General features: G+C 40.8%; 1 protein-coding gene across 1 annotated transcript in view; it reads right to left on the reverse strand.

Annotated features, from left to right (window-relative positions):
* Nucleotides 1-23105, reverse strand: part of LOC308385932 (A-type potassium channel modulatory protein DPP6-like) — a 235014-nt gene extending 211909 nt beyond the window's left edge. Inside the window, exon 1 of the mRNA XM_080865147.1 lies at nt 22964-23105. Within this exon, the coding sequence (XP_080721273.1) occupies nt 22964-23014 (51 nt within the window). The 5' untranslated portion in view covers nt 23015-23105. The remainder of the gene's footprint in view (nt 1-22963) is intronic.
* Between the last annotated feature and the right edge of the window lie 292 nt (nt 23106-23397).

Genomic DNA, 23397 nt, shown 5'->3' on the forward strand with positions numbered 1-23397 from the left:
GTACACTTTAGATGTGGTGCATTTCTCGGTGCAATTGCTGTAAATCAGAACAGAGAGAAGAAGCTCTAAATACAGATCAGTCTATAACTACAAGCCCAAACGACTCCTATAGCTTCTAAGGATTCTTCTAAGCACTGCGCTGATGCCTTTACCAAAGATTATAATTGATGGCCAGGAAGAAGCTGAGGCAAGTCAATACAGTGTGATGAATTAGGCCTGTATAGTGGCATTGGGTGTGCGCCTCTACTGTTCATGACAAATTGGCCATGTCAGACTCTAGGTATTTCCCTTACAATCAATACGTGATGACAAAATGGCTGCTGAGGCCAGCTTTGGTTTACAATTGCCCAGACAAGACAGACGGAGATGCAAAGAAAAACCACAGACACCTTTTAGTCTGAGGCATTTCAGCAAGTTATTTATAACAAAAGTGATTAAAATCACTCTACAATCATAGTAGCACGGGCGACTTCTATACAGCTTCGTAATAGTGAAGCATCAAGTGAAATGTGCAACTTGTTACAAAGAGCATTTGTTTTTAGCTTTAAAGATTTTGGTTTTCTAGCTCATAACACTCCATGTAAACTAAGCTGTACCACTTTCCCAGTGTCATTTAAGGACACAAAAGCAGCTACTTTCAGCAATTGTACTCTAACATCCCAATGTGTGCTAGTTTTCCAAGAGGAGCTGTTATGGATGTCAAAACCAGGATTGTAATGGATGGATGAATATCACGCTTAAAACCAAAAGTGAGCAAATGCTAGTATTTTAGCAGCAATCGCCAGTTAAACTTCTCTAATTTACCTTTCTAGCAATGACTATGGCTGAAAAATGACACGTTAAAAGATGCAGTTCCACCTACTGCCCATTGAGATGTCATGCCATTTGCAGTATATTTTTACAGTTTGATACAGATAATGTTTTTTTTCTTCTAAAGCTAAAAAAACAAAAAACTTAATAGTCATGGACTGCCAATGTGTTCATGGAGTACCATCCCTCTACTTCCTTCTTTGCCCGTGTCAGCTGGGATGAGCTGACAGATACATAATACACCCCCACCTTGACCCTAAGTTGAATACGCGGTAAAGAAAATGGATGGATGGACTTCACTTTGGATGATAACTTCTAAATACGGCCAAGTAATACATTTGACTGCAAAGCAAAATGGGGTGAGTCAAGAAACAAATAATAACCCACTCTTCATAAGTAAAGCACATATTGCCCAAGCCAAATGGTTTGATGAGAGATCCTGGACATTAGCACAGACATTTTGGTGGTGTGCCCAGCTTTAACCTAGCCACTGTAAATCTTCATTCTTGTTCTATAACACCCGCTTTAATAGACCTTTGGTGCATCTTTACACAAACTCATACAGACACACCATGTGCCGCAAGGCCCATTCTGTACTGCTGGTGTGGATACCTGCCAGTGAGCATCTGCCCAATCAGTAGGGTCTGGCAAATGAGCCCAGGATACTACTGTAATCAATTAAGTCAGCTTCACTGAGCTTTCCATACAGTGTGAGGCACTACAGCACTGTACTCTACCTCACACATACTGCAGACTTTAAGCAGAACTGTAATAACTTAACTGCTTTTGACACCTGCATACAGGTATTGATTGCTGAGCCTCATTACCAAATTTAATTAGTTAAATCTTATTATGTTTTTCTTTTCCTGCGAACTGTAAATCTTCCCGAATCACAGTACATCAAACTATGCAAACCTATTTTTCACAGATTCACTGTGCCTCTTGCATGTGCACAGTTTAGATAACCTCAATCTCAACCCTGCACAGTTACACACTCTGGCAGCAGTATAATAATAAATAACACCTTGAAACAAATGTACCTGCCTACGTCGAGAAGGCATTTCACCTCATCTTGACTCCATGTTCTCCCTTGCTTTGTTTCATTACTCCAGCTTTCACCAGCTTGGGTAACTGCCGGCTATCGGATGCAAAATGTTCGTCTTGCTTATGCCGTTTGAACACATTAAAGGTCCCTTTTTGCTGTTGTTGTGGGTTTGAGATTTTACTTGTAATGAATCAGACAGCTGAGTCGCAGACATCGTGTTATGATGTCTTTGAAGAAATCAAACAAAAAAATCTCTGGAGCTGTGAAACAAAACAGTTTGAGTGTGCATGTTACATCCATGAGGCATTCAGGGTGCCTCCAATTAATTGAAATAAATCCCTAACAACCATATCATAATTAATAATATATCAGCTGCACAAGGCATGCCTGCACAAAAGTTAATTTAGCAATTCTCCTAGCATTCTTGAGCGTCCTCCCAATGCACCATGAGGTAATATTATGCTAATGTTTAGGGAATACACAACATTCCCCTTTACAACAGGTGCTTTTTCATTTTCTGTCTGGCTAGCTTTAATGATCTCATTAGACAGCCACTCTAACCGGGAAACCGCCTATGGCACTTCCGCCACACGACAGGGAGTGCAACAACAGTGCTGAACAGGGAGGCCGGGCATCTGTCTGATGTCACAGTTGTAACAGAAGCTGCTTACTTACAAGATGGACACGACTCTGAGAGCGTACCACGGGAAAAAAAAGAAAGAAGAAAAAAGGCTAATTGAATTCCTCGTGTACGTGCGTGCACAAAGCCCTCCCTGCTACACTGAGGCTGGAGAGGCAAGCTAAGAACCCTGTTAGACTGAGTTGTACATCATTACCCAGAATTCTAGCAGGCAGTTTCCCCAACTTCTACTGCCAAGAATCAAATGGCACAAATTAATCACAGCTTTCCTGATGGCAATGGAGGAGGAAGGAAAATGGTTCTACAGGCTGTTCATAAAGCTTCTACAAAAGACTTCTAAAGCACCAACGAACACAACTGCCCCTCATGAACAACTTACTGTGAATTTAAAGAGGTGTTTGAATCTAACACGTTTTCAGATGCATTCGATTCTCTCACAAACAAATTTAAAAAAGAGGTGCTGGAGTGTTTTATAATTTCATTACAAATTGAAGCTCAAAAGTAAACTATTTACCTTTGTTCGTCAGCAATTAAGAAATGATCAATTATGTCAAACATTTTCTGGTTTTGCTTCCGAAACAGGACGTTGTGCAACTTTACTTGATATTGTTGCAATTTGAGAAGCCTGGGGATATTAATCCGATGACAACAACAACAAAAACACACCTAAAGATTTACTTGGCCTTTTTGAAGTTCTCATTGGCATTTTTCTTCATGTTTCACTCCTGACATTTCAAATAACACATAAACAAGCCAGATTTATCAATAGTGTAAATAATGAATAACCACAGTACTGAAATGACATAGCACAGCTGCAGTAATACAAACGTAAAAGTAACTAAATTGAATGTCATTTGAAGGTTAATGTCAAATTAATATCCCAAACACCAACCAGCTGAAAGAGTCCAATGTGCAAATTCATGACAGAATGATTTTTCAACTTTGCTTTGCATATGACTTCAATACTCCTATCTTGGCTAATTCTGCTGCCTTTTACTTGATCCCAGTCAGTCTGAGTGAGAACGACGCTCTTGTGCCCAGTTTGATGGAATGTGGCAAATCTTGGCAGATTTTTTTGTTTTTTTCTCATTTTTGCAGAGCTTAGTTTTTAATAGGTCTCCAAACTCCCTCATCATTCTCGGCTGTGTGGTCCAATTTGAAAGTCAAAAACTTGGCATTGTACTTTTTCTTTCCCTCTCCATCTGCCCCTCGATCTGTCAGCCAGCCTTACTTGCACTGTCTCTGCCATTAACCTTAATCCTCTTCATGTTTATTACCTTGTTTCACACACTAAAAAAAATACACTGTTTATATCTTGTTTACCAACCTTACCTTTGACATAAATATAGAAAACACATGCATTATATACCCACACATAGAAGATAGCAGGAAAACACTGTAGTGATGCAGGGAGACAGTGATTTCAGATAAATTGAGCTGTCGGGTCGTCCACTTACTCATTCTGTGCATCCAGTCTGCCCGTGAAATGCAATTACACTCAATGCCATGAGTAAGTGGTGGAAACCAGCTTATCATGTCAGAGCCTTAACGAGTGTTACTGAGGGAAATCATGATTACCGCTGTTAAGGTTCAAAATATTGGGGATGGAGACAAGAGAAAAAACCACAATAACAACACTGGTCCGGCCGGGTTGAGTCAAACGATGATTTAATGATCACACACGTGGGAGATGGACACTGATGCAGACAGCCTCAAAATCTCAAAATGGTGGAGCATTGCTCAAACTTTTATAACCTCTGGTGCCTCCACCTTATCATAAAAAGCCTAAACATTCACATGCTCTCTCTCACACAGCGCCTAAGCTACGACCTTGGCTCCCTGTTTATCTGCTCCTGCTGAAATGGGGCAGAAAACTCCAGCACACTCTGTTCTCTTCTACTCAGACAAATTAGACAATAACCTTCTGCGAACAGTATTTCTTATAACTCAGCAATATAATGCATCATAAAACAATATCATTCATTCACAACAAGTCAGCAATTTAATGTAATGCAAATCAGTTTAACTAATGCAATAGTTATCAGCTTCTTCTAATTCAGGAGAATAATGCAAACTAAAACTACATAATAATTCACAATCTTTAATTAGGGGTATAACATGGCATAAAATAATATCATAATTTTACACCGCCAAGCACAAAGATAAAGTCGCTCTGTGAGAGAAAGGAAACAGGCCTTCATGAGACAAACCAAAAGACTCATCTTCGTATTCATATCCATAAAAGCCCTTCTTCTCATTGGCTGGAATAATCATAGTAAGAGAAACAGCAGGCATTATGACGTGCAATATATACATACAGGTCTGCTTCTGGCACCATACAGCAGACTGCCAAATTAGCCTGTAGTTACAGCACTGTGCTTTTAGAATGATACCTCTGCTCTTCCGGATCCCATGAGAATACTACCTCTTTAAAAACAAAGGGGGGGGGGGGGGGGGGGGGGATCACTACATCAGCCTTAAAGTGTAAAACAGCTACTAAAAACCTTCCCTTTTTCAGAATTTGGTTGGTTTACCTCTTTCATACACAGTATTGGTGTCCACTTTCTGAAGTTTACCACATACTTTTAGATTAATTTTCTTTCTCGAGGGGTGTTTATATTAATTTCACTACACTTTATGAAAATTAACTTGAAAGCACCTGCTTGTCTGAGATGGGTAATCCATCACGCTCATTGTTCTTTACTTTTATTCTTTTTCAAGGTTATTTTGTAATGCAACTCTAAAGAACAAACCTGTGGGGAAAAGTCGGGGAAAACAACACTTTTAAACCTGACAAAGCTTTTCCTTTTTGCTTTTTAAAATCATGTGTTTTATTTTGAAATCTCTGCCAACATCTTTGAATGTGCCTATACAGTGCCATGAAAAATTATTGATTTTATGAAAAATCGATTATAGCAATGTCTAGGTTCTGAAGCAGCAAAGCAGCCAAAGACCATTACACATCCACCATCATGTTTGACTGTTCGTATGATGATTTGCTTTTGTTTTTATGTAATGATGTGTGACCTCATGGACACTTTGGTGAAGCAAATACATCTTCACTGCATTGTAAATGCTGTATTGGTAAATTAATTTGTTGGTTTATTTTGGTCCATGGACAATGGACAAGTCATTGTCAATGGAACACACCTTGCAAACTTGTCTGCAAACAGTCACAAATAACTAGCGAGTTGTAGTCAAACTGAGAAAAGTGTGATGCAAACCAAAAATAGAGGAGGCAATTCACCTTTAAAGCAAAAGTTGCACCTTTTAAAATGTGCTGGCTGCAGCAGCATACAGGCATGACTCCCATGCAAATTACAGTGGGGCAAAAAAGTATTTAGTCAGCCACCGATTGTGCAAGTTCCCCCACTTAAAATGATGACAGAGGTCAGTAATTTGCACCAGAGGTACACTGCAACTGTGAGAGACAGAATGTGAAAAGAAAATCCATGAATTCACATGGTAGGATTTGTAAAGAATTTATTCGTAAATTAGGGTGGAAAATAAGTATTTGGTCACCTCAAACAAGGAAAATCTCTGGCTCTCACAGACCTGTAACGTCTTCTGTAAGAAGCTTTTCTGTCCCCCACTCGTTACCTGTATGAATGGCACCTGTTTGAACTCATCATCTGTATAAAAGACACCTGTCCACAGCCTCAAACAGTCAGACTCCAAACTCCGCCATGGCCAAGACCAAAGAGCTTTCGAAGGACACCAGGAAAAGTATTGTAGACCTGCACCAGACTGGGAAGAGTGAATCTACAATAGGCAAGCAGCTTGGTGTGAAAAAATCAACTGTGGGAGCAATCATCAGAAAATGGAAGACATACAAGACCACTGATAATCTCCCTCGATCTGGGGCTCCACGCAAGATCTCATCCCGTGGGGTCAAAATGATCATGAGAACGGTGAGCAAAGATCCCAGAACCACACGGGGGGACCTGGTGAATGACCTGCAGAGAGCTGGGACCAAAGTAACAAAGGTCACCATCAGTAACACACTACAACGGCAGGGAATCAAATCCCGCAGTGCCAGACGTGTTCCGCTGCTGAAGCCAGTGCATGTCCAGGCCCGTCTGAAGTTTGCCAGAGAGCACATGGATGATACAGCAGAGGATTGGGAGAATGTCATGTGGTCAGATGAAACCAAAGTAGAACTTTTTGGTATAAACTCAACTCGTCGTGTTTGGAGGAAGAAGAATACTGAGTTGCATCCCAAGAACACCATACCTACTGTGAAGCATGGGGGTGGAAACATCATGCTATGGGGCTGTTTTTCTGCCAAGGGGACAGGACGACTGATCCGTGTTAAGGACAGAATGAATGGGGCCATGTATCGTGAGATTTTGAGCCAAAACCTCCTTCCATCAGTGAGAACTTTGAAGATGAAACGAGGCTGGGTCTTCCAACATGACAATGATCCAAAACACACCACCCGGGCAACAAAGGAGTGGCTCCGTAAGAAGCATTTGAAAGTCCTGGAGTGGCCTAGCCAGTCTCCAGACCTCAACCCCATAGAAAATCTGTGGCGGGAGTTGAAAGTCCGTGTTGCTCGGCGACAGCCCCAAAACATCACTGCTCTCGAGAAGATCTGCATGGAGGAATGGGCCAAAATACCAGCTACTGTGTGTGCAAACCTGGTAAAGACCTATAGTAAACGTTTGACCTCTGTTATTGCCAACAAAGGTTATGTTACAAAGTATTGAGTTGTATTTTTGTTATTGACCAAATACTTATTTTCCACCCTGATTTACGAATAAATTCTTTACAAATCCTACCATGTGGATTCATGGATTTTTTTTTCACATTCTGTCTCTCACAGTTGCAGTGTACCTCTGGTGCAAATTACTGACCTCTGTCATCATTTTAAGTGGGGGAACTTGCACAATCGGTGGCTGACTAAATACTTTTTTGCCCCACTGTATGTCTAACAACTGCAATCTGCTAGTGACCAAAATCACAATAAGATTTATAGAGCAGAAGCCTCTTTGCAACAATTTTTACTTGGTGACACCCAAAAAGCTCCAGCAACCACTTGAATAAACAGTTCAAGTGGTCGGGAGTACACATTTATCCCCTCACAATCAGAGATCGCCAGGGGGTTGCCAACTGGTCTTAAAGCCCTTTGTGTCTGAGGCATAAGAAATCAGAAAGGGTTTTATTGCCAAATGTTGAGCGGGTTTACAACATTAGGAAATTGCTGCGGTGCTTCAGTGCAAACATACTGTTATAAATACTGTTATAAATTAAGCTTAAATAGACATGAAAATAAAAATGAGAATAAGAATTAAAAGTGTTAAGTAGATAGATAGATATATACATGATATATACATGAGTGCAGGTGGTGAGGTTAAGGAGGTTAACATTGCTCCTGCAATATCAACATTGTCATTTTGAGTTCATATGCTGATATTAAAAATGAGCTAAAAACACCTACAAGCTCAGCCTCCCGAGTTTCTATTAAGAAAAAGTAAAGTTCCTTGTTACCATTACCAATACTGTAAATGCTGCACAATCACAAAAAAAAAAAAGAATCTTGACACATGGTGTCACTCATCTAATTAGGAGAACTACTTGGATTTCTTTCACCTTGGGAGATCTACCCATCAGTGGTGGCCTTGTCAGGTATCAAAGAAGGAGATGGAATTGTGCAAATGCATTGAGAGGTTATTTCTTTTAATACCACTAGAAAAACTGACTGGAAACGAGTGTCTGCCAATACAAGTCTGCGGACAGTGGTTGTATAAAGTGTACATAGAAGAGTAGAGTTTATTAATATATTTCTGTAATCTTTATGATCTTTACATCACCATCTTCTCCTCTGAGACAAAGTATTATATAAATCAGTATGGGATAATGACCTGGATTCACCTCCTCAATGTACTTCATGAAAGGAGTATGTGTCCCTCACTTACTTTATGGGTGTTCACTAAAGAGACGAGGATTATTTCAATTTCATTATGATGAATAGCTACTCATAAAAACAGAGAAGAAAGAAATCAACACGGCTACTTGAGCGAGCCCAATTATGGCATCTCCTCATAAAAGAAGAACATCACTGCAATCACACTTTAACTAGCACGGGTCCTCAATCTCAAGATGCAAATAATGTAGGGATGGATAGGGCGGGCTCTATGAAATATTCACCTACTGTATGCTCATTATTTCGCTGAGGCACTCGGCATGGTGCAGTCTGGCTAAGTGATGATTGATTGCTCAAGGCCAGGAGAGGGTGCAACAGACAGAGACGACACATACTGCACAAAACGCTTGTGAATATCTCAAGGATTTTATGTGGGACATTTCCATGCATGAGGCAGTAAAAACAAGACAGCCCACAGTGTGATGCCACTGCAGCGGATTTAAGAAATCCAATTAAATCATTGGTGTGAATAAGAGAAAAGGGCCAACAATTCAAATGGGTTTCTACCAATATGGATTTTTATTGGCAGTAAGATGTTGAATAGATCTTCAATGTTTTCGATTCTCTGTATTTTTCAAGCCAAAATAATACCACTGTTCATTGTTTGCCCTGTCATCTTACCATTGGCAGGGCGTTTAAGCACCCGAAACAAACTGACACGCCAATTCAAAAATGGATTTATTATTAGCTGCTATTCAAAACAAGATGAATCACTTGGGATGTATTGCTGCCTTTTATTGGTGAATAAATGTTCACACAAAACACAAATGTGGAAATTAAGCACTATTTCAGTGCAGTCTGTCTTAGTTACAGAGATTCCTCCAGGACCCATACCTTCTATTGCAATTGCTGGCGACTGTTAATAACTGATACTGATAATTTATTTATCCATCCATCCATCCATCTTTATCCGGGGCTGGGTCGCGGGGGCAGCAGCCTAAGCAAAGAGGCCCAGACCTCCCTCTCCCCAGCCACCTCCTCCAGCTTATCCGGGGGAACACCAAGGCGTTCCCAGGCCAGCCGAGAGATATAATCTCTCCAGCGTGTCCTGGGTCTGCCCCGGGGCCTCCTTCCGGTGGGACATGCCTGGAACACCTCACCCAGGAGGCGCCCAGGGGGCATCCTTGTCATATGGCCGAACCACCTCAGCTGGCTCCTTTCGATGTGGAGCAGCAGCGGCTCTACTCTGAGCCCCTCCCGGATGGCCGAACTTCTCACCCTATCTCTAAGGGAGAGGCCAGCCACCCTTCGGAGGAAGCTCATTTCTGCCGCTTGTATCCGCGATCTCGTTCTTTCGGTCAATACCCACAGCTCGTGGCCATAGGTGAGGGTAGGGACGTAGATCGACCGGTAAATTGAGAGCTTCGCTTTTACACTCAGCTCCCTCTTCACCACGACGGACTGGTGCAGCGTCTGAATTACTGCAGCTGCAGCCCCAATCCGTCTGTCGAGCTCCAGCTCCCTTCTCCCATCACTCGCGAACAAGACCCCGAGATACTTGAACTCCTCCACTTGGGGCAGGAACTCATCCCCAACCCGGAGTGGGCACTCCACCCTTTTCCGGCTGAGAACCATGGCCTCAGATTTGGAGGTGCTGATCCTCATTCCCGCTGCTTCACACTCGGCTGCGAACCGTTCCAGTGCGAGCTGGAGTTAATTAATTTATTTATTTAATTATTTAAATGTTCCCTGCTAATAGTACAGTTTATCAGATGATGATTTGCTGATTGATTTTCTTTGGCATATTATTCCATCCTATAATGTGTTAACCCTACTTTAGGCTGGTGACCTAACCAGGGCGTACCCTACCTCTCACCCTATGGTAGCTGGGATAAGTTCCAGCCCTCCTGTGACCTTGACAAGGATAAGCAAAAAAGAATGAATGGAAGGATATGAATGATAATAATGATGGTGATGATGATGAAAGCTGTAAAATAAGGCTTTGGCCTAGGATACACTCTCTTGGTGCCCTTCTAGTACACCTACAGGGAGTGCAGAATTATTAGGCAAGTTGTATTTTTGAGGAATAATTTTATTATTGAACAACAACCATGTTCTCAATGAACCCAAAAAACTCATTAATATCAAAGCTGAATGTTTTTGGAAGTAGTTTTTAGTTTGTTTTTAGTTTTAGCTATTTTAGGGGGATATCTGTGTGTGCAGGTGACTATTACTGTGCATAATTATTAGGCAACTTAACAAAAAACAAATATATACCCATTTCAATTATTTATTTTTACCAGTGAAACCAATATAACATCTCCACATTCACAAATATACATTTCTGACATTCAAAAACAAAACAAAAACAAATCAGCGACCAATATAGCCACCTTTCTTTGCAAGGACACTCAAAAGCCTGCCATCCATGGATTCTGTCAGTGTTTTGATCTGTTCACCATCAACATTGCGTGCAGCAGCAACCACAGCCTCCCAGACACTGTTCAGAGAGGTGTACTGTTTTCTCTCCTTGTAAATCTCACATTTGATGATGGACCACAGGTTCTCAATGGGGTTCAGATCAGGTGAACAAGGAGGCCATGTCATTAGTTTTTCTTCTTTTATACGCTTTCTTGCCAGCCACGCTGTGGAGTACTTGGACGCGTGTGATGGAGCATTGTCCTGCATGAAAATCATGTTTTTCTTGAAGGATGCAGACTTCTTCCTGTACCACTGCTTGAAGAAGGTGTCTTCCAGAAACTGGCAGTAGGACTGGGAGTTGAGCTTGACTCCATCCTCAACCCGAAAAGGCCCCACAAGCTCATCTTTGATGATACCAGCCCAAACCACTACTCCACCTCCACCTTGCTGGCGTCTGAGTCGGACTGGAGCTCTCTGCCCTTTACCAATCCAGCCACGGGCCCATCCATCTGGCCCATCAAGACTCACTCTCATTTCATCAGTCCATAAAACCTTAGAAAAACCAGTCTTGAGATATTTCTTGGCCCAGTCTTGATGTTTCAGCTTGTGTGTCTTGTTCAGTGGTGGTCGTCTTTCAGCCTTTCTTACCTTGGCCATGTCTCTGAGTATTGCACACCTTGTGCTTTTGGGCACTCCAGTGATGTTGCAGCTCTGAAATATGGCCAAACTGGTGGCAAGTGGCATCTTGGCAGCTGCACGCTTGACTTTTCTCAGTTCATGGGCAGTTATTTTACACCTTGGTTTTTCCACACGCTTCTTGCCACCCTGTTGACTATTTTGAATGAAACGCTTGATTGTTCGATGATCACGCATCAGAAGCTTTGCAGTTTTGAGACTGCTGCATCCCTCTGCAAGATATCTCACTATTTTTGACTTTTCTGAGCCTGTCAAGTCCTTCTTTTGACCCATCTTGCCAAAGGAAAGGAAGTTGCCTAATAATTATGCACACCTGATATAGGGTGTTGATGTCATTAGACCACACCCCTTCTCATTACAGAGATGCACATCACCTAATATGCTTAATTGGTAGTAGGCTTTCGAGCCTATACAGCTTGGAGTAGGACAACATGCATGAAGAGGATGATGTGGACAAAATACTCATTTGCCTAATAATTCTGCACTCCCTGTAATAGTTTGGGGGTTTTGGACAGCTCATCAGACAAAAAAACAAAATTTAAAGGCAATGCCTCAGACTTCAGAACATCACGGTCATTTTGTAACTCTTTAAAACCTAATATCTGAGAAATTAATCAGAATCTGCATTGAAAAGATTTCTTTGTTCAGTTTCCTAAAGAAGAGTTCACACAAGCTACATTAGGAAACACAACAGCTTGGAAAATGGACTAAAGATATCACAAGAAGCTATTGATCCACCTTTGTGAACTCAATTGAGCAAACAGATTATGATACTTTTTTTCCCCAAATCCACAGCTTAAAAGGTTGAGTTCAACATTTTGAGAAATTAACTGTGTTACAGCTTACATAGAAAGTGTTTCAGTTGTATTTTTCAGTCCTCCATCTCAATTCTATTTTAATCAGCGCTGCTGTCTACTGGCCACATAGCGGCTTGCACTATAAGCTCATGAATGCGATCTAAAGCGTAGATGGTATTGTTTTCACCTTGTGAGTGTGTGTCATCATGGCAAAATGTGATCCTGAAAACAGCAATAGAACCAGTAAACGCAATAAAAGGAATGTTTAAGTACTGTAAGTGCTATTTTGTCAATATTGCAGTGTCACAGTTGTCTTGTTAGAATCAAATCAAGCCCATTTTAAATATAGCTTTGAGTGTCAACTCCTAGTTGCATAAGTAGCTACAATAATTGTGTGTCAAGCTCCGAGGACTGCCAAAACATGAATGACCAACACACAGCGTCACTTTATATCTGAACATCACCTGTGTAGACACAGATGGAGGACAGGAGCTCCTGCAGCTCTACTAACACACTGCTCATGCAACAGCTCCTGTGTAGACACAGTGTCAAATGGGAAACTCACCCACTCTTATGTGAGATATCACATCTTAGAGGTGCTAGGAGCAAGATTTATAGTACAAGTCTTTAGAGTGAGCTTAGCTAACTGCTTGTAGCTTCACATAGCTTTAAGTTGAGGGGCATTGTGGCCAGTGCGATCCCACCATGAAATGTCCTGTAGTAACACTTAGCAGCCTGCAGTGATTCTGAGTTGAGCTCAGAGAGTTAGCAGAACCTGAATGGCCTTCAAATACTGCTCTGCCAGAATGCCTCCTGTGTAGACACAGATGGAGGACTGAAGCTCCTACAGCTCTGCTAACATGCTGGTCATGCTAAAATTCCTGTGTAGACTCAGTGTGTGAGAAGCTCAAGCTCTATCGTGAATCTAACACAGCTGAAATCTAGTTAGCTTGACAATGAATATAATGGCAAGAGGTAGCTGATCTGGCAAAAACAAATATATTTACACTTTGAGTTTTGAAACAAGTCAAAAAAAATAACAGACTAATAAGTTAAATAATCTGTGAGTTTTCTGTTTTCTGTAGGGCCTCAGTCACACAGGCCCAGAGGCAACCACAGGTCGCTAGGGAAGAATATGACCACGTGGTGGACGATCACTGGAAGAGCGTGGTGAAAACAGCTGCCAAGAAGGTCAAGCACCAAGAAACTCCTTGTGATTGCTTTGGTCAGCAGCAGGTTGTAGTGGTTGGCAACTTGTCTGCAAACACTCACAACTTTTATTTTAAAGGCATATGCTCTATTCCCAGTTTACATCACAACTTTTATACTTTCACTACAGCTTAGCAAGTAGATTGTGAGTGTGTTCAGACATGTTGGCATGTTCCAAATATCATCCCAACTAGGGGTAAATAGGGGAATTTGCTAGTGATCAAAGCATGCAAGGTTTCATTGCAGCACCATATACCTCTTTGTAACCAATATCACCTTACCAACTTACCAACTGGTTGAGGAATACACATTTTTCCTAGCAACTGATGGTTGCCAGTCCATCACTTACTACTCTCTAGGCCCGAGGCCTAGTACTTAAGCCTAACTGACTCAAATAAATGCCAATGCAGATAAAACGCTGTAGAATAGGCAGATGCATCTACGTTGGCGGCATGGTAGACAGTGGTAAAATGAAGTCTTCACTAGTAATTTTCGTCTGACAACTAAACAGTTTCAAACCAAATACATTTTTCGTTGAATACTGTTACGGAACACTGCAGTAGCAAAGCCACTGTTTGCTGAGCAGAATTGGTCACAAGAAAGATGGCTGTTTTTTGTTGCAAAACTGGTTAGGGGTGATCGTGGCTCAAGAGTTGGCAGTTCGTCTTGTAACCAGAAGGTTGCCGGTTCAAGCCCCGGCTCAGACAGTCTCGGTTGTTGTGTCCTTGGGCAAGACACTTCACCTACCACCTACTGGTGTTGGCCAGAGGGGTCAATGGCGCAATATGGCAACCTCGCTTCTGTCAGTCTGCCCCAGGGCAGCTGTGGCTACAACTGTAGCTGCCTCCACCAGTGTGTGAATGAATTGTAAAGTGCTTTGGGTGCCTTGAAAAGCGCTATATAAATGCAATCCATTATTATAGGCACGAAAGTGAATTTTTCAAGATAGAATTTTTAGGGCTGATCACTGGTATTGGTAATTTTGACTTCCATCAAAGTCAAATTACCATTATTTTTCAGCTTATTTAACTTTTCTCTCCAAAGAGCAGCTCGAAACGATGAAGACACCACTAAATAAGAGAAAACAAAAACACTGAAGGCAAGAAGACTTCACAAGAGACAAAATAAAACTAACTACCCTTGTCATAGGATTTCATCTGCTATGCTGGAAAAGATGATAACTCCAGCCATCTGCCAGCTTCGCTTGATTGCTTGACAAACAAATGTAGCCGAGGGGGAAAACACTCAGCATGACGGATTCCAGTATGCTTAATGAAATGCTGCTGTTGTGCACCGCCACCGCTGACAAACTGCGGCCTGCGTAAAGGTCACTATAAATCAAGTCCCTCACTCCCAGACTGTTGCGTTTCTGACCCCAATCAAGTACATAAATATGTCCACAAGCATGCACATATAGCATAAAATGACTTTCATTTTGCAAGTTTGCTTTCTGACAGCAATTTATGATGGGATTTTGCTTTTACGTTGTTGAATGTATTTATGATTAGATGTTTTATGACATTATAAATCGGCCTTCCCACTGTAGATTAGGCACAATGAGTAATTTACACTCATCACTGGTGGGATTTACAAGCTGGTGATGGACAATTTACAGATTACACAACGGTTAATTAATCGTAACAATCATAATAATTATTTGATAATTAAATCAGTCATTAATTACAGTTAAAGACAGCCTCACCATACTATAATATCTAACACCTTTTTTCTCCCCAAATCCTGCTTGATATTTTTAAAAGCCTCGGAGTTGGGATAGAAATGCTGACTCACTCACTACATGACACTGGGTAACAGGTGCACAGATACCAGATGTCTGGAAAATCACGGTGCAGGGTGCAGCAGGCATTGCACAGCAATCAATAAAGCAGCATACATGCGGAGGTGGTCAAACAACGCTGTGATTTCAATTCTTCTTCATGTGGTTTGAAACAACCGGGCATGAAAGCAAGTGAAGTGAGCTATTGACATAACACCTACAAGTTATCCTCCGGCAATAAAGTTCGGATTGAAAAGGCATTAACTGTGTAGTGGAGCAGCAAATCATGCGCACTGGCCCCTCAATCAAAATGCACCCATCAGCCTGAAGGCGCACGAGCAGCTGGAATACGCCAAACAGGCAGTTTGAGGTACAAGTAAACAGCTGCTTTCAGTCTGTGCTCTGGGAAAACATAACGGGAAGCAAATTAGGCTGATCTTCAATAACGGGCACAGTTTGTACATTGAGCTTATTGCCATTGTCTGATGGAATAAGCTTATCTTTAAATGTCAGATGTTCTCCAAGAGTCAGGCTTTGCTGGAGCTTTTATAGATATTGATTTGGAAGTTTTTAAAGGGTTTCTTGACAATAATTCAGTAATACATTGCTGAATTGTGTCAATATGATAATAAAGTGATATTGAATTCGAAAAAATATGCATTTACAGTTCAACAAAGTTGAAAATAAAAAAGAAAGAAAAGAAAAAAATCAATTAACTAAAGGAATGTATCTTGCATTTCTACATAGGTTTGGAGTTTTGTATCGATTTAAATATTGATTTTTCAAAAAAAAAAAAAACAACTTTATATATCAAAATCTTCCACCTAATCATGACACATTGGAAGGTATTGCATGTCTATTTATTTAAAAATCAGGTACATAAAAGTTGCAACAAAACTTCCTGAAGTCCAGACTGCAACTCTAGTGCAGACATTACAGGCTGTTAGTTTTTAGTTAAACCCAGGTGCCTCCAAAGTGTAGTAGTTCATGCATTTGCCAAAACATAAGAACGATTCCTTGTTTGAGACCAGGAGGAGGCACAAACCCTGCAAGGGCTGCATCAGGAAGGGCATCTGGTGTAAAACTCTGCCAAATCAAACATGCAGTTCCATCTGCTGTGGTGACCCCTCATGAATAAGCGGGCAGCTGAAAGAATCCAGGTTTTCCGGTACAACCCAGAGAGCTGAAAAATGTAATTGTGTAGTAGCTCAGTGGAAAATATGCAATGGGTATTGAGATTTCCTTGTTTTCATGGCGCTACCAATCCGTGAATCCTCACTGATCAATCCAGCAGTTTCATTTATTAGCTGGTATTTTTTGAAGTACATGAAGAAGCTCAACACAGTCAAACAGAATTTTGGAGGCGTAAATGCAAAGTATCACAGACCTGAGACATGTATGAGCTGGACTGTTATTTAAAAAAAACAAAAAAACAAAACAAAAGTTCCCAAAAAAATATTTGTGTATGCCACTATAGTCCAAAGCTGTTTACATGTGCAATAATCTATAGTTGCAATATCCCTATAAATGAAAAACAAAAAACTAAAAAACAAAAACAATGAAATAATTAGCTACTTGGACAAATAGACAGCTAGGCAGAGGGGGGAAGTAACAAAGAACATTACTTAAATACCTTTAAATAAAATTTTCAGGTCTGTATTTTACTATTTAATTATATAACAACTTTTAACTTTTACTTCTTACATTTCCACACAAATATTATTATAATTATTATTATATTTTCCTCATTTTACTCTACATTTTTATAACGGGCCCGTTAGTTTAGCTTGTAGATATTTGGGGGAATTAATTTCACATCATTGCATCACTGCACGCCTTCCGGACATGGACCCAATTTGACCCTAAATGTAGGAAACAGTAACACATAAAAGACAATCCTATTGGTGTATCCATCACCGAGCTAACAACATGGTACTTCAGCATCTTACTAGAAGAGAAACGCACACGGGGGGTTTCATGTTTTTTAAGTTGCAGTTCAATTTAAATGCAACTTTGTATCAGCTCAAATATCACAATTGTTTGTATGCAGTTGTGATCACCAAACATGTGTCAGCTAACTGAAAGATACAGCTGCTGTGTCTTCCAGGGGGAGAAAAGAATGAGAAATAACTTCACCCAGAAAATGGGAAAGATGTAGGAAAGAGAGGACAGGGGAGGAAGAAGAGAGATTACGATTAAAGATAAGGACTGCTCAGTGACATTTGATAAACTGGAAATATAAGGAATTCATTATTCAGATCTATTCAGTAGTGTTAAAGTGGTTAGTTTGCAACACTGCACTATGTTTGGTGCAGAGAAGCTATAGTCAGTGTTAGGTTTCATCAGGAGCAGACTCTAATTTTAATCTAAGCTGATGATGCTGATTAGATTCACTCACTGACTTCCACCGTTATACCAGCTTTATACCTTGTAGCATTTAGGAAATCAGCCGCGATAGCTCATGTAACATCTGCGTAGATCATGTTGAATTCATCCGGGTAAATCCACTAAGAGCAGTGAATCTTAGAGCGCCAGCAACACGGGTCAGAGCTGAACACAGCCTGCACACAATATCTACTTGCGCCGCTCACAACAGAAATTAATGCGACTCATTTCTTAGCAATTCTCTTCCCCGCGCTGCAGCACTACAGCTGATCGTAGGGTTCCTACATCTCTCAAATCCCATTTTAACCTCATTTTTCTGTTTAGGTGTGGAGGCAAAGTAACCCATCTACACTGTGGGCAACAGCCAACAGAGCTAGTTGGGGGTTTTTTCTGTTTTTTAAATTCCCTTTGTTTTTCTCTGCTTGTGTTCTACAGATGTTCAAGCTGAGCACATTTATTAGAAGTAGAATTTAGGCTGAAATAATATTTGTTTTCCTTTGAATTAATATTGTTTTGCTATTGTATTAAGATAATATGAGGTTCAGTTTCTTTTGCAAAAAATAAATTCAAATTGCTCATGGGAAAGTTACTTTTTACTTTTATACTTTTTACAACATTTTACAGAGGTTTCACCAGTACTTCAACTTTCACCAGAGGAGTTTTTAACAAAAGCATCATTACTTATTCTAAGAGGAATAAAGAGAGATATTATATTTCCGCCACACTGGCTTCTCTTCATTGGCTCCCTGTTAAATTGAGAATCCAATTTTAAAGTCCTTCTCCTCACATACAAGGTCTTGAATAATCAGCTCCCATATCTTATCTTAAAGACCTCATAGTGCCGTATCATCCCAGCAGAGATCTTTGCTCTCAGACTTCAGGCTTACTCGTGGTTCCTAGAGTATTTAAAAGTAGAATGGGAGGCAGAGCCTTCAGCTTTCAGGCCCCTCTTCTGTAGAACTAGCTTCCAGTTTGGATTTGTGAGATAGACACCCTCTTGACTTTTAAGATTAGGCTTAAAACTTTTTGATAAAGCATATTGTTAGTGCTGGATAAGTTGACCTCGAATCCTCCCATAATTATGGGAATAAATAAGTCAAAGTCTAGGCTGCTGGGGGCTAGACAAAAGGGAGTGTTTCTTCTTCACTCACCTTTTTCACTCACTGTGTTTAAACACCACTCTGCATTTAATCATTAGTTATTATTAATCTCTTCCAGATGGATGGCTGCCCCCCTGAGCCTGGTTCAGCTGAAGGTTTCTTCCTGTTAGAGAGTTTATTCCTCTATTCCCAACTGCTTGACCATAGGGGGTCATCTGATTGTTCAGCTTTTCGCTGTATTATTATAGGGTGTTTACCTAACAAGATAAAGCACCTTGAGGAAACTGTTGTAATTTGAATTGAATTGAATTGAACTGAATTAAGTCTGTACATGTGCCACCTCTGCAGCCAGGGCTAGGTTTAGTCACCTTGAACCATGTCTCTCAGCCCAAACTTTGTCCACCAGAGAACAAGAATCTTACTGTACATTATATGTGGCTATAATTCTACAATTTGCATCATAGTTCTGAGTCAACCTCAGTCCTTATATGACTTGCAGAGTTATGTTGACTAAATTCAGGATGATGTACGGCAGCTAAATAAGGGAAATTTACTTTAGCAGGTGCTTTCAAAAGAAAATATTTTAGATATATTAAACCAAACCCCCCAGCAGTAACCTTAAAATACACATAAAGTCAAGGTGAACTGAAGTGAATCTTTGCATCACGCAGCCACGCTCTTTGAAGTTAATGAGACAACAGAAGCACTCACTGGAGGAGCGCCAATGTTTACTTAAACTGAGAACTCAAAACAGTCTAAGGTATTACCATGACAACAGGGACTCTTTCTGGTTAGTCTTTTGAATGCCTCTCCTCTGCTAGAGAAAAATCTCTCAGTCCATTATTCCTTTTTCTCCCCCCCCCCCCCCCCCCCAATTTCAGCCGAGGGAAACAAATCATTAGTTGTTCAACAACAGAGCAGTCTGTGCCCTTGAAGGAGGATGTTTGCCATGCCAGAGAACAATTAGACATAAACAGAGTGAAAGCTGGAGAACAAGTGTCTGAGCTGTTTCTGAACAGTGTCACATTTAGGCCAGAAGCTCATACATTTGCTGACATCAAGCATACTGAGCTCCGCACATGCTGTACTGCAAGCGAACGGGTGCGATAATAGCCGATGTATCCCATGGTAACGTCTTCACTGTCATTACCCCTTTAGGCATCTGGATGCAGACTTGATGAGCTACAATTTCCTGTGCAGGCACAACACCTTGGGGGTTCTCGCCACCCATTTAAAGTACTATGTGCTTCGCTTGCACACAGAATCCCAAACGGCCAACAACAACTATCCAACTATTATGCTTTGTGGTCAGAAATCACGCTGTGCAGTTTTCTCCCAGTTACTGAGAAGACTTCCCACTGAGGCACTACAGTTAGTCTCAGTCTCATGAGTATGTGCTTACTGTGCAAGAAGCAATCACTTGGGATAATAAACCTGTCAAGTAAAAGTACATTATCTGCTTTGTTGCCATTAGGACTGTGAGAAATGGGTAAAAAACTTCAGAAAATGCTTCAGAAAAACAGCAATGCATGATGCGATACAGTGTGATGCTCAGTTTATTTCCAGCCTGTCTGTTTATGGTGCTAGAGTAGCTTTGCATGATTCACAGATCAAAATAATCCTTATTTATCTCACACTGCACCTTGTCACAGGCACTCAGTTTGTCCTGTGTTCCCTTTAGGCAAAACTTTCTGAAACAGACTAAATGTTCGAATGACAGGAGGGAGGGGTCTCTGTCCTCCAGACAAAACTGTGTGCCTGAAATGACTGCAAAAAAGAGTTTTGGAGCAGTCTGAATCCTGAGCTTTCCAAGTACTGCACAGGGATTACTTGTACATACACTGACCTCATTATTTTCATGATTCACAGTTTAAAGTAATCATTATTTATCTTACACTGAGCCTTGCTGCAGACCCTCAGTTTGTCCTGTGTCTGAAAAATAAATTATCACTTCTCCCTTTAAACTAACTTGTGCCAAACCTACCACCTCATGTAGAAAAAAAATAGTGGAATCTAAATGTTTAGAGTACTCTGAAGTCTGAGTTTTTGGCTCAAGCTTATTACCATAGCTCTGTACTTTAATTTAAAAAGTTTTTTGTAGCTGAATAAAAGTACAAAACCAGCATAATACAGGAACTGTGGCAGTAGTTTGCCAGCAGATCCATCCCATTTAAAATGATGGCTTAATTGTGTTTTGTTGTGTGAAGTGAGGGACTCTCCACTTGTGTGTGAAAATGCCTCCGCCATTGTGAAGTGGAGCCAGCAGCAGTGATTAAGTTATTGAAATCTGCCATAAAGTGTCTAGATAGGGCCCAGCATTCAGTGTAACAGTGATCCAAATGTTGTCTATCACTGGCCCATAAAAAAGACAATGCTGTCTCTCGGCCTTCAATCGTCAATGTAGAGTTGGTGCTCACAGTAAAGGCTAGTTAGTAGTTAGGACTCAGGCAAGAAAAAAGAAACTTAGTGTAGCCCTCTCTTACATATGGGTGTGTATGTGTTCTCTGTTTTTAAAGTTAAATTAAGGTCAATTTAAAACCATTGAAATATTAAGCATTTGCTTAAATGTAAATCCGTCCAATAACGACCTGCTTGCAGGTTTCAGATATCACAGGAGATGTTTAAATTCACTTACAAGGGTCATGCTGATGGAAAACCTGAAATATTTTTCCACTTTCAGAAGAATAAATGATCCATGTAGGGGTACTGTAGCATGCTCGAGTTGTAGCTGAAAACAATAGTCTGCCTTTCTGGGATATGCACTTTCCTTTAAATAAGCTAGGTTTAAAAAATAACCCATAGGGAATACCTACTGAATAACAGCCTTCTGCCTTACACTGTGTGAAATTCTGAACTTTAACAAGATTTTCTTCCAAACAAAAATGTTTACAAGGTTGTCATTATGGGTTGTCTTCTTGCATTTTTCTAGCTCACTGCAGCACTCCTTGTCATTTTAGTGCCACTTGTAGATCAGACAGGCATACAGCCATTGACAGGACTCTTTATTGTGTCATTTAGTGAAAGACTAACTCTAAAACCACTAGTTGTCAGGGGGGTAATATATGAGCCAAGTCTTGCACTCATTCCCAAGTAAAATTCAACTTCTTGTTTTTGCCCCAAAGTTAAGTGTTAATTAGTGGGCTTTAGAGATGCTGATAGGCAGTTTTTCTTTTCTCTTTAGACGTGCAACTACAATTAAAATCACTTTCACTTTACATCTCATTCAGTGCAAGCGCATTTCTGATTTGGAAGTTGACCAAAATCCTCATGATAAACACCCATGTTTACTTTTCATTACGCAGGGATCAAAGAGATAAACACACTCAGCACATCCCCTCACAACTTAAGGCCACGGGGAGAAAAAGACGATCTTCAGCCAAGGAACCATTTGGAAAAGCCTGACTCCACACAGCTGTGACCCACATCTTCCAAAATGGCCTTGAGTGTTTGCAGAGCTCGGCTTATTCAGCTATAAATGAAGAAATCATGGGGAGGAATCAATTTTTTTTTTCTTTACCTTGGTTGGTTGGATAAGAATTTCAGCAAGCGCTCAAGCAACATCAGCAAAGGATCATAAGGCATGAAATAACATGATAATGCAGAATGAACTATAATATTCTCAAAATCAAAAATTTAAAGGCTCAAAAGCCTTAAATAGGCAAGATAGTGGCCTTTAATATCCGAAAGAGCCCCCAAAGGACACTTAGTATTCACTCTCCTCAATCATACAATCATATAGCTGCCTTCAGCTCCCTGCACAAGGACAGCCAGAGTCATATATCCTGCACCTCACAGCTTTAGATGCAATAAAATATTAATGGGACCCTCCTTGGGCAAAAGGTTACCTCTGCCCTCAGAAGCATCACGAGGCAAAAGAGACAAAGCCAAAACTCAGCAGTCATTATGAATGGCCCCATAAAAGCAGGACAAAACTTTCAAACTCCTTTAACTATGATTCATGTCCCTCTTGGCTCCATTAGATCGGCTGCACTTGCAAGCAGGGAAGGATACGTGAAATTAAAAAAAGGGCGTGAACTATTAGAAATCACCTCACATGGTTATAACGGGCGCAAAAAAGGTAGACATTAATTATATGCATTTCCAAAACATCCGACGCGCGTCAAAGCGCATAGGCTATGGAAAACGGGAACTAACAGATGGGGGAAAGGAACGAAATCGGCGTCATACACTACGTACGAGTCAAAAAGCCGCCTTACCAGTACGTTGCCCTGCATTTTTGCAGTCTCAATCAGACTCTTTTCCTTCATTTTTCCTCCCGTCGACCTTCCGAGCCTGCTTCTAAAAGGTTGGATATGTGGACTTTTGGACAGCTTCTGTCAGCTCTCCTTCCCCGCCGCTTCCCAGCCAGACCCTTACATAGTGAGACAGTTAATAAGTGGGTGGGCTTACAACCTAACGGGAACGAAGGAAAACAACGTGGGCTCTTCGGTGTACTGCTCAATATTTGTATTGACCAAGCTGTCCTTCCTCGCACACACGAACAGCAAACCATACGGTGAAAAATAAATATAAGTTTGAGTGAGATCACTGATTTTTTTTCTTTTTTTGATTTTTTTTCTCTTTGGAAGAGGCGCGAGAAGAGAGAGAGGCAACAGAAAATCCAATTTCCTGTGGAACAGGGAAACTGACA

This window comes from Rhamphochromis sp. 'chilingali' (assembly GCF_963969265.1).
Source record: "Rhamphochromis sp. 'chilingali' genome assembly, chromosome: 18".
NCBI lineage: Eukaryota > Metazoa > Chordata > Actinopteri > Cichliformes > Cichlidae > Rhamphochromis > Rhamphochromis sp. 'chilingali'.